This window comes from Mizuhopecten yessoensis, unplaced genomic scaffold (assembly GCF_002113885.1).
Source record: "Mizuhopecten yessoensis strain PY_sf001 unplaced genomic scaffold, ASM211388v2 scaffold4823, whole genome shotgun sequence".
Classification (NCBI taxonomy): domain Eukaryota; kingdom Metazoa; phylum Mollusca; class Bivalvia; order Pectinida; family Pectinidae; genus Mizuhopecten; species Mizuhopecten yessoensis.
In genome coordinates, this window is record NW_018405739.1 from 679,568 (window position 1) to 692,725 (window position 13,158).

The 13,158-nt window shown below is 32.8% G+C and overlaps 1 protein-coding gene across 5 annotated transcripts in view; it reads right to left on the bottom strand.

The window, feature by feature from the left end:
- The window catches only part of LOC110449820 (zinc finger MYM-type protein 3-like), a 35,765-nt gene that overhangs the window by 18,884 nt on the left and 3,723 nt on the right, over nucleotides 1-13,158 (bottom strand). For 3 of the 5 annotated variants that reach the window (XM_021496923.1, XM_021496922.1, XM_021496920.1), the window contains exons 4-9: nucleotides 11,760-11,817; nucleotides 5,744-5,832; nucleotides 3,499-4,768; nucleotides 2,638-2,712; nucleotides 2,101-2,148; nucleotides 22-86 (exon numbers count right to left, since the gene is read on the bottom strand). In XM_021496923.1, coding sequence (XP_021352598.1) covers nucleotides 22-86; nucleotides 2,101-2,148; nucleotides 2,638-2,712; nucleotides 3,499-4,768; nucleotides 5,744-5,832; nucleotides 11,760-11,817 — 1,605 coding nt within the window. Of the gene's footprint in view, nucleotides 1-21; nucleotides 87-2,100; nucleotides 2,149-2,637; nucleotides 2,713-3,498; nucleotides 4,769-5,743; nucleotides 5,833-11,759; nucleotides 11,818-12,691; nucleotides 13,143-13,158 lie in introns of those variants that run through there. The other 2 variants (XM_021496924.1, XM_021496921.1) reach the window with 2 other exon arrangements.

Below are 13,158 nucleotides of genomic sequence, written 5' to 3' on the forward strand. Positions count from 1 at the left end.
AGTGTTTGAAGTGTTACAAACCCTGGGTTGGGCCTGGCTGTTGACTAGGGTTGGCATCTGAGTGTTCCTCATAACTTGCTGTGGCCCTATAACATACCAGCATTTCCAGAGGTCATTTCTTGGTTACAATTCATATTACTTATTATCATGAGTTAATTAATGATAATGAAAAAGACTATAATTACATTATAAAATCATCCTGTAGTTGTTAATGGAACGGTCATCTTCAAATTTCTATGCAACATAATGTCTAACAGTGATCATCCACCGGTGTTTTAATTGTCATTGAGGTATCCGTTTAAGTTTGATTCTAGTTGGGAAAGGAAAATACACGTGACATGTGACAATGAAAATCAGACATTTGATCTAATGCACCTAGAGTATGTGACACAGGATCTAGTAGTGCTGTACCTATCTGTATTAACTTTTATTGAGTTATCTGTTGTAATGAAAATGTTAGGCTGAGAAATGTAACTTCAGAATAAGACATTTAACTTTAAACAATGACCTTAGCTTTGGGTGAATGTTGAAGAAAATAATATGCAATAAATAGACTGTTGTTGAAAACGAAGTAGTGTCTAGTAAAAATGTATGTGCGTGTCAAAAGTTTCATAAATGCAGCTGTTGTAAAGTGAATGTAATAAGGTTAAACAAGGTAAGTGCCATAGAATGAATCTACATAATAGACACAAATTCTGATGCCGGTGAACGAAAAACAAAAAGGATAGTATGAGGAAATTTGCACATGGTTATCAAAGGAAAATCTCACAATTTTTGTCAAAGGACATTAATAAATATCTCTTTATATTTCAACAATATTGTTTAAATCTAAATAGACTGAAAAATCATAAATCATTTAGCCCCATACTACATGTATATATACTGACAGCTTTTACTCCAGTAGTTACAAAACAAAAGCATGCATTAAAACTATACACACCAAAGCTACAGTAAATCATGTGCCTTTCACCCAATGTTCTACGTATATTTACAGGGATCATATTGATTTACATACATCTTAAATTCCCATTAAATATTTTATATATGATATTTCTAAAATGAAACTGTATTGTTGTACTCTAGAGAAGCAAAACTGATACATAGTAATCTGAAAGCAATAATTTATGTCTTAATTACCCAGGACATTTTGTTAAGGATGGAAGAGAGAAGTGGGTGAAAGATACTTGAAAAAAATATATATTTAAAGCAATTTTAATTTTGAACATAAAATTAATGAAGCAGCAGATGTTCTCAAAATTAATCTATTATAACATATATACGGTGGGTTCTTCAAATATAATTCTTGAACTAATTTGTTATTTCCAAAATGCATGGCCATTAAAATTCCTCAACATTTTAAAATGAAAATTTCATAAAAACAAACAAACTTCATATTGAGTTGTTTCCTTTAGATTATACACATCTTCAGATTTTCATATCAATCAGCTTGCAACTTTATAAATCTAAAAACAAATCTGAATTTGAGATAAACAACCTTTCTCAAAATGAACAATAGGATTTATAAGTAAAATTTAATTCTTAACATCTAGGAACACCATCCCATTTGATAGCAAATGTGTAATTGCAAGACGTGTAGAGTGTAAGCACATGGAAACACTAGTAATAAATATTCCAAGCAAGTTTAATATAGTAATTAAGCAAAATATAAAACTAGACAAAAAACTGATCTTGTTCCAAAATAATACTGTAACATTACAGTTACAATGTATGATATCTCTATAGAGATGTGAACAGATACAGGACCGACCAGGTCATATGGAAAAAACATCTGTATAATATCCTCTTTCTGATATACTGTATATACTGCTTATCAATCAACCCGACTTAACATGCATGCATATATCTAATGCAGAGTTTTATTTAAATTTTCCCAGTAAAAATATAAGAACATTTGAGCAAGCAGACTTATAGTATATTTTTCAAATAATTTGTAAATTGTAAATAAAATCAAGAGAAGAATCAACTCATGACTCAAAACTTTGCAGTTTTTAAATGTATGTTGTTAAAATATATATCTGGAAACAAGATCAAACGTTTTGTATAATCTCAAAAAGCGCATGCTTTTTGCAAATTAAATACCTCGTATCAATTGGACATTGTTTTTTTTAGCCTGGGTCTTGCTTGCATCTGCAGCAAGATATCAAATTTGAACCATTAATTGATTTTATACATACAAGTTTTCAGTATAACAATAAATAAGTATTAATCCTTCTGTTATACTATTCAATATATGTACAACAGGTTTGGTCGATATGAAAATAACAAAACCTTATATAGAATACTGCTATCTATGGAAAATGCAATACATTAGTAATACCTAAATTTATCAAAACAAAATGGCAATATTTATCTTAACTTATACACAAACCAGAAAAAAACCTTTCTCTCTCTAATCTTACTTTTAACAGTACCTTTCTCTGAAACGAAACTTATTTAAAAAAGAAAAGAAAAAAATGTAGACACTAATGTTGATGTTGACAAGCTGAGAAGTTGTGAACATCTACATCTTATAATCTGTGTACACGAGGAGACAGAAGGGAAATTGGTTATGCTGATAATGGTCAGCAGGAGAACGTTTTTACTAGAGTTTAGCCACAAGCTGTGACCTGTACTTACCTGTGTTCTGAGATGACAAGGAAACCACATTAGAGATAACAGGAACATGGGTCTGTTTCTGCTGTGAGGAAACCACTGGAACAGACACAGAATACATGTTAAGATATTTATTAGAGCTATAACAGAAATAAATGGCATGGATCCACATTTTTTACCAACTCTCTGAATTATTTCTTCCTGGGGCCCACTTTACAAATGTTAACTATCATGTAAGACACTATATTATAAATCTAGATCTCATCAATTTTAATATGTGCCCTAGTGCTCCTTCCCTTCCTACATTCATATCTATTTTAGCCCTTATGAGAAGGAGATAATTCTCACGGTCAAAAAGAAAATTTAGACAACACTCAGTGATGAACAGAATGTTTTGCTTTACACTAAAAAGTGGTTGAAATTGTGTTCATTGGTCAATACACTGACTTATGACCTTTATCATGTGAACTTTGAACAAGTTCAACAATCATGGGTTGTGGAGAACTAACATATCATATATATGTTACTGAACTCCTGATGGTTGATCATCATGTTTTACTATACTAAGTTAAGCCATCTTGTACATTACATATGAATTTTGAATTATCTAATTATGTATATTTGTAACCTATATGCTGTATTGCATTTGGATATAATAAAACTTCAACAAATAGAAACTCATTACCTCAGGTGTCTACTAAAATTTGGAAACTAAGTTACTTTGAGGGAGATGGACATTACACCCAACCATATCTTATCGGGGGAAACTATTATGATCAATAAGTTATAGGATGACAAATTTGGAAATAATGCATTTTTTTTTTATCTTTTCCTAATAAACATGAACTTTTAGAAAGAGTGCCTCTAGTAAAAGATTGTTTGTACCTCTAGAGGATGCTCTAGTTGGGGTGTTTTTGTTGTTGGTCCTTGGAGTTGGAGTTTTCTGGTTTTGTGGAGCAGTGTTCATTATAGGTGTTTGAGATTTATTAGCGCCTCCAGCAAATTGAGATTGAAACGTCATGACACATTGATAGGAACAGAAGTTCCTCACAGAGGCATCACTCATGGTAAGGTGATACTGGGCCGGTACAAATTTCCTACACTGGTCACACACCACTGCTTGGTTGGAGGTTGCCTGTAGGTTCACTCGGTATAATGAAAGACAGTTGAGCGAGCAAAAGAGTTGGTATTTGTTGTTGGCATCCACACGCTCTATCATGTCAAAGTTGCTCTTCTTACAGTTACACCAGGCGCAAGATACCACCTTTTTGTTCAGAGTTTTGAAAGTGTTCACACACATGAAGCTACAGAAACGTTTCTGTTGGCCTTCAAATTGTATGTACTGAGGTGCCATACCCTCATTGTAACAGTAAACACCACAGTTGTCACAAGTGTTCATCGTCAGTTTATTGGCATACTGAAAAGCTGAGAAACATGGGTCTCCACACAATCTATTCATCCTCCCTTCCAGTTTTATCTCATGCTTTACAGGCCCGGTCTTCCTACAAACAGCACATTGGAAGTTCCCTTTAGGGGGCACCTGAGATTTCTGAGGACGGTCAATGCCAACAATCTCAACATCTCGATTAGATTTCTCCTCGTACTTCTGTAAACAGCCTTGACTACAAAAGTCCTTGAATAAAGCATCTTTCCCAACTGGTGCCACAAAAGCATCAGATATTTTGGTAACATCCTTCTGACAAAATTCACAAAGCTTTTGTCTCTTTTTGAATTCGTTGTAACAGGGGCCAGAACAAAATTGCTTGACATCGTTATCAACCCGAGCACAGAATTTACCCTTTGAGGCTTGCTGAACAGTTTGACCACAATAGTTACAAGCAGCATTCAGTCCTGCCTGAAACTTTCCTAGACAGTCTTCGCCACAGAAGTCCATACACTGCCAGTTGAGGAAAGGCTTGGATGTTTTCACATTCATCAGCTGACATATGGAGCATGTCTTGTACCTCTCCTGAGATGGTGGAGGAACAGACGGGGGCGGGGCCTGGGCAGGGCTCTCCGGCTTCTTAGTCACCTGAGTGTCGGAGGATGCACGAAGAAACATGGTGGGATTGGCACGGAATTGCTTGAAGCAGACATCATCACACAGGTGCTTGATGTCTCCATTTCTCACAATGTTATATTTACATTTACCAATCTGAAAAAATAATGTCAACATTAATTTTAAAATTTTGTTGATATGACTCAAAAGAGGTGAAGGAAAATGTACCATTTCTCACAATATCATGCAAAACGTATTTACTTTTACCAATTTGAAAAAAAGCAATGCCAGCATAAAAAGGTGCAAGTTTTGTTGATGTGACTCAAAACAGGTGAAGAAAGATGTCCCAGTTTTAAGAACTACATTCTGAGTTTTAAGATCAACATTTTAGACTCTAGACCTCATTACCAGTTTGAATGTTGGGATAACAGATATTTGATTTTCAAATATCTATCAAAGTTCTAAACTAATAAAAGATTAGACATAAAATCTCAACATAATAAAGATAAGCAGTATGTTGTTCATTGGTCTACCTATCACAGTGTTGCTCAGTATTCCCCCAAACTCCTAAATGAGAATGTTCACCTCCAAAATGACTGTACACTTATTTTGCAGGGACAAAGGACCCTAGTTTAGAGAATTTTGAAAATCTAATTATACTTCAAATCCTAAGTCCATGGAGAACACTGGCGTTTGCTATGGAAACCTATTTCTAAGGCAGGTCACCATCAAGCTGACAAGCTGATGATGACATGTCATTGTCAAGGTCACACACACTATCTCAGGACTTGACCAGTGTGCCTGTACCAGCTGACTTTCACTTCAGACAAATGGTCTTTACATAAAATAGGTCAGGATCACAATCTTTCAAACAATTGAACAACGGAACTTGTTGCAAAGACTTCTGGTGTGCTGCAAATACGGGACAATTTAAAATTGACAAATTTTATATGTTCAATGGCTAATGAAATGAAAATTGAAAGACAAATTTTCTGATAGTTTTTATCTTCCAATACATTCTTGAATCAGACAAGTAGACAAGTATGTCATGTTTTAATTATTCATATTACGGTAAGGAGTTTGTAAGCCAATGGATCTGCGAGTGATTTGAAGCAGTGATCCCATGCCTACCTTCTGACAGACAATACAGGTCTGAGTTTTGGATGTACTCTTTGGTTTTGCCTCTCCGCTTTTAGGTTCTTGTTTGATGTCCTTGGAAACTGAGTATTGGAACAAGATTAACAAATAAAATAACCAAATTCAATATGAAATCTTATTTCCAATAAAATGAATGTTAAATAATGAGTTCCTCATAATAGCACTCAAATATATACTGAATTTATTCAATTTTAAACAAAATGTCAAAATTTTATAAGAAAGAACAACTTGCCTTCCGTATATATTTGTGTCATTCCCTATATATTTATGTCATTCCCTATATATTTGTGTCATTCCCTATATATTTGTGTTATTCCCTATATATTTGTGTCATTCCCTATATATTTATGTCATTCCCTATATATATTTGTGTCATTCCCTATATATTTGTGTCATTCCCTATATATTTGTGTCATTCCCTATATATTTGTGTGATTCCCTATATATTTGTGTCATTCCCTATATATTTGTGTCATTCCCTATATATTTGTGTCATTCCCTATATATTTGTGTCATTCCCTATATATTTGTGTCATTCCCTATATATTTGTGTCATTCCCTATATATTTGTGTCATTCCCTATATATTTGTGTCATTCCCTATATATTTGTGTCATTCCCTATATATTTGTGTCATTCCCTATATATTTGTGTCATTCCCTATATATTTGTGTCATTCCCTATATATTTGTGTCATTCCCTATATATTTGTGTCATTCCCTATATATTTGTGTCATTCCCTATATATTTGTGTCATTCCCTATATATTTGTGTCATTCCCTATATATTTGTGTCATTCCCTATATATTTGTGTCATTCCCTATATATTTGTGTCATTCCCTATATATTTGTGTCATTCCCTATATATTTGTGTCATTCCCTATATATTTGTGTCATTCCCTATATATTTGTGTCATTCCCTATATATTTGTGTCATTCCCTATATATTTGTGTCATTCCCTATATATTTGTGTCATTCCCTATATATTTGTGTCATTCCCTATATATTTGTGTCATTCCCTATATATTTGTGTCATTCCCTATATATTTGTGTCATTCCCTATATATTTGTGTCATTCCCTATATATTTGTGTCATTCCCTATATATTTGTGTCATTCCCTATATATTTGTGTCATTCCCTATATATTTGTGTCATTCCCTATATATTTGTGTCATTCCCTATATATTTGTGTCATTCCCTATATATTTGTGTCATTCCCTATATATTTGTGTCATTCCCTATATATTTGTGTCATTCCCTATATATTTGTGTCATTCCCTATATATTTGTGTCATTCCCTATATATTTGTGTCATTCCCTATATATTTGTGTCATTCCCTATATATTTGTGTCATTCCCTATATATTTGTGTCATTCCCTATATATTTGTGTCATTCCCTATATATTTGTGTCATTCCCTATATATTTGTGTCATTCCCTATATATTTGTGTCATTCCCTATATATTTGTGTCATTCCCTATATATTTGTGTGATTCCCTATATATTTGTGTCATTCCCTATATATTTGTGTCATTCCCTATATATTTGTGTCATTCCCTATATATTTGTGTGATTCCCTATATATTTGTGTCATTCCCTATATATTTGTGTCATTCCCTATATATTTGTGTCATTCCCTATATATTTGTGTGATTCCCTATATATTTGTGTCATTCCCTATATATTTGTGTCATTCCCTATATATTTGTGTCATTCCCTATATATTTGTGTCATTCCCTATATATTTGTGTCATTCCCTATATATTTGTGTCATTCCCTATATATTTGTGTCATTCCCTATATATTTGTGTCATTCCCTATATATTTGTGTCATTCCCTATATATTTGTGTCATTCCCTATATATTTGTGTCATTCCCTATATATTTGTGTCATTCCCTATATATTTGTGTCATTCCCTATATATTTGTGTCATTCCCTATATATTTGTGTCATTCCCTATATATTTGTGTCATTCCCTATATATTTGTGTCATTCCCTATATATTTGTGTCATTCCCTATATATTTGTGTCATTCCCTATATATTTGTGTCATTCCCTATATATTTGTGTCATTCCCTATATATTTGTGTCATTCCCTATATATTTGTGTCATTCCCTATATATTTGTGTCATTCCCTATATATTTGTGTCATTCCCTATATATTTGTGTCATTCCCTATATATTTGTGTCATTCCCTATATATTTGTGTCATTCCCTATATATTTGTGTCATTCCCTATATATTTGTGTCATTCCCTATATATTTGTGTCATTCCCTATATATTTGTGTGATTCCCTATATATTTGTGTCATTCCCTATATATTTGTGTCATTCCCTATATATTTGTGTGATTCCCTATATATTTGTGTGATTCCCTATATATTTGTGTCATTCCCTATATATTTGTGTCATTCCCTATATATTTGTGTGATTCCCTATATATTTGTGTCATTCCCTATATATTTGTGTCATTCCCTATATATTTGTGTGATTCCCTATATATTTGTGTCATTCCCTATATATTTGTGTCATTCCCTATATATTTGTGTGATTCCCTATATATTTGTGTCATTCCCTATATATTTGTGTCATTCCCTATATATTTGTGTGATTCCCTATATATTTGTGTCATTCCCTATATATTTGTGTCATTCCCTATATATTTGTGTGATTCCCTATATATTTGTGTCATTCCCTATATATTTGTGTCATTCCCTATATATTTGTGTGATTCCCTATATATTTGTGTCATTCCCTATATATTTGTGTCATTCCCTATATATTTGTGTCATTCCCTATATATTTGTGTCATTCCCTATATATTTGTGTCATTCCCTATATATTTGTGTCATTCCCTATATATTTGTGTCATTCCCTATATATTTGTGTCATTCCCTATATATTTGTGTCATTCCCTATATATTTGTGTCATTCCCTATATATTTGTGTCATTCCCTATATATTTGTGTCATTCCCTATATATTTGTGTCATTCCCTATATATTTGTGTCATTCCCTATATATTTGTGTCATTCCCTATATATTTGTGTCATTCCCTATATATTTGTGTCATTCCCTATATATTTGTGTCATTCCCTATATATTTGTGTCATTCCCTATATATTTGTGTCATTCCCTATATATTTGTGTCATTCCCTATATATTTGTGTCATTCCCTATATATTTGTGTCATTCCCTATATATTTGTGTCATTCCCTATATATTTGTGTCATTCCCTATATATTTGTGTCATTCCCTATATATTTGTGTCATTCCCTATATATTTGTGTCATTCCCTATATATTTGTGTCATTCCCTATATATTTGTGTCATTCCCTATATATTTGTGTCATTCCCTATATATTTGTGTCATTCCCTATATATTTGTGTCATTCCCTATATATTTGTGTCATTCCCTATATATTTGTGTCATTCCCTATATATTTGTGTCATTCCCTATATATTTGTGTCATTCCCTATATATTTGTGTCATTCCCTATATATTTGTGTCATTCCCTATATATTTGTGTCATTCCCTATATATTTGTGTCATTCCCTATATATTTGTGTCATTCCCTATATATTTGTGTGATTCCCTATATATTTGTGTCATTCCCTATATATTTGTGTCATTCCCTATATATTTGTGTGATTCCCTATATATTTGTGTGATTCCCTATATATTTGTGTCATTCCCTATATATTTGTGTCATTCCCTATATATTTGTGTCATTCCCTATATATTTGTGTCATTCCCTATATATTTGTGTCATTCCCTATATATTTGTGTCATTCCCTATATATTTGTGTCATTCCCTATATATTTGTGTCATTCCCTATATATTTGTGTCATTCCCTATATATTTGTGTCATTCCCTATATATTTGTGTCATTCCCTATATATTTGTGTCATTCCCTATATATTTGTGTCATTCCCTATATATTTGTGTCATTCCCTATATATTTGTGTCATTCCCTATATATTTGTGTCATTCCCTATATATTTGTGTCATTCCCTATATATTTGTGTCATTCCCTATATATTTGTGTCATTCCCTATATATTTGTGTCATTCCCTATATATTTGTGTCATTCCCTATATATTTGTGTCATTCCCTATATATTTGTGTCATTCCCTATATATTTGTGTCATTCCCTATATATTTGTGTCATTCCCTATATATTTGTGTCATTCCCTATATATTTGTGTCATTCCCTATATATTTGTGTCATTCCCTATATATTTGTGTCATTCCCTATATATTTGTGTCATTCCCTATATATTTGTGTCATTCCCTATATATTTGTGTCATTCCCTATATATTTGTGTCATTCCCTATATATTTGTGTCATTCCCTATATATTTGTGTCATTCCCTATATATTTGTGTCATTCCCTATATATTTGTGTCATTCCCTATATATTTGTGTCATTCCCTATATATTTGTGTCATTCCCTATATATTTGTGTCATTCCCTATATATTTGTGTCATTCCCTATATATTTGTGTCATTCCCTATATATTTGTGTCATTCCCTATATATTTGTGTCATTCCCTATATATTTGTGTGATTCCCTATATATTTGTGTCATTCCCTATATATTTGTGTCATTCCCTATATATTTGTGTCATTCCCTATATATTTGTGTGATTCCCTATATATTTGTGTCATTCCCTATATATTTGTGTCATTCCCTATATATTTGTGTCATTCCCTATATATTTGTGTCATTCCCTATATATTTGTGTCATTCCCTATATATTTGTGTCATTCCCTATATATTTGTGTCATTCCCTATATATTTGTGTCATTCCCTATATATTTGTGTCATTCCCTATATATTTGTGTCATTCCCTATATATTTGTGTCATTCCCTATATATTTGTGTCATTCCCTATATATTTGTGTCATTCCCTATATATTTGTGTCATTCCCTATATATTTGTGTCATTCCCTATATATTTGTGTCATTCCCTATATATTTGTGTCATTCCCTATATATTTGTGTCATTCCCTATATATTTGTGTCATTCCCTATATATTTGTGTCATTCCCTATATATTTGTGTCATTCCCTATATATTTGTGTCATTCCCTATATATTTGTGTCATTCCCTATATATTTGTGTCATTCCCTATATATTTGTGTGATTCCCTATATATTTGTGTCATTCCCTATATATTTGTGTCATTCCCTATATATTTGTGTCATTCCCTATATATTTGTGTGATTCCCTATATATTTGTGTCATTCCCTATATATTTGTGTCATTCCCTATATATTTGTGTCATTCCCTATATATTTGTGTCATTCCCTATATATTTGTGTCATTCCCTATATATTTGTGTCATTCCCTATATATTTGTGTCATTCCCTATATATTTGTGTCATTCCCTATATATTTGTGTCATTCCCTATATATTTGTGTCATTCCCTATATATTTGTGTCATTCCCTATATATTTGTGTCATTCCCTATATATTTGTGTCATTCCCTATATATTTGTGTCATTCCCTATATATTTGTGTCATTCCCTATATATTTGTGTCATTCCCTATATATTTGTGTCATTCCCTATATATTTGTGTCATTCCCTATATATTTGTGTCATTCCCTATATATTTGTGTCATTCCCTATATATTTGTGTCATTCCCTATATATTTGTGTCATTCCCTATATATTTGTGTGATTCCCTATATATTTGTGTCATTCCCTATATATTTGTGTCATTCCCTATATATTTGTGTCATTCCCTATATATTTGTGTCATTCCCTATATATTTGTGTCAATAATTTTGCAAACCTAGAGTAGTTTGTTTTACATTTTTGGCAGTACGATTTTTTACAGTAAAACATTGTAAAATCATTTTATTTAGCTGTTAAGTATTCGCTTTGAAAGAATGATAGTTGTACAAGAAATAATTCCTGAACCTGTCTAAACATGAAGCAACAACATTTAACAGCATACAATTATTCATCTTACCCGTTTCTTCCTTGATTTTGATATCCTGTTCTCTCTTCCCTTCTTTCTTATCCTCAAACTGTGGAGAGAAAAAACCCAATAAAACAACAGTTAATTGAAAAATACAATTTTGATACAATAATAGTACTATTTACATGTTTCTTATTCCTTAGGTTTGTCTACCTTAAATGATTTTTTTTAAAAACCAAAGTGTCTGCCACAAATTTTGCCCACAATTTCATGGAGGGGGGGGGGGGGGGGGCAGGAAATTTCGAAGCACTTGTACATGTAAGTAGCTAGTTCTAAAGTCCCTTTTCTATTCATTGAAATATTAATGGACATAACTAACCTTTGATTGAGCCAGAGTATTTTTTTGGTATTTGCCTTGAATAAATGTGTTTAATTTGGTTCTTGCCTGAACCTTAAAGTAAGTTGCAAACATGGATTTTCACACCCCTATTAAAAGAGTTTTTACATTAAAATCTGCCAGTTAATGTCAACTTTATTCGTATTACGACAATAACGATTCAGTCAATATTACTCACTACTACTGGGCTTGATTGAAGTGTTGAAGCGCACAGAGAGTCTTAGTGTGAAAGAAAACTGGATTACCCAGAGAAAACCCAAATGGTCAGGCAGATGACCTATTACCATTTCAAGTCTGATCAGAGTCAAACCCCAGTGTGCTCTCCACCTTTTCGTTACCACCCACAAATCTTGCCAGTGAGTGACCCTGAGTAGGTTTTTCAGTATTACATCCTATCATGAAGCCTACCAGTACAGCAAAACCAACATGGCAGACATTCATTTCATTTTGAAAAACACTTACAACTTTTAAAATTATACATTGATTAAAGAACTGTTGGTGTATTACTTACGTTTTGTTCTGGCATGTCAACCCCTCCACTGACCGAGGCATTGTACACTGATTTAACTGTTGGTGTAATACTTACGTTTTGTTCTGGCATGTCGACCCCTCCGCTGACCAAGGCATTGTACACTGATTTAACAACTGTTGGTGTATTACTTACATTTTGTTCTGGCATGTCGACCCCTCAGCTGACCGTGGCATTGTACGATGATTTAACAACTGTTGGTGTATTACTTACATTTTGTTCTGGCATGTCGACCCCTCCACTGCCCGAGGCATTGTACACTGATTTAACAACTGTTGGTGTATTACTTACATTTTGTTCTGGCATGTCGACCCCTCCACTGCCCGAGGAATTGTACACTGATTTAACAACTGTTGGGGTAATACTTACGTTTTGTTCTGGCATGCCGCCCCCGCCGCTGACCGTGGCATTGTACGATGATTTAACAACTGTTGGTGTATTACTTACGTTTTGTTCTGGCATGATGACCCTTCCGCTGACCGAGGCATTGTACACTGATTTAACAACTGTTGGTGTAATACTTA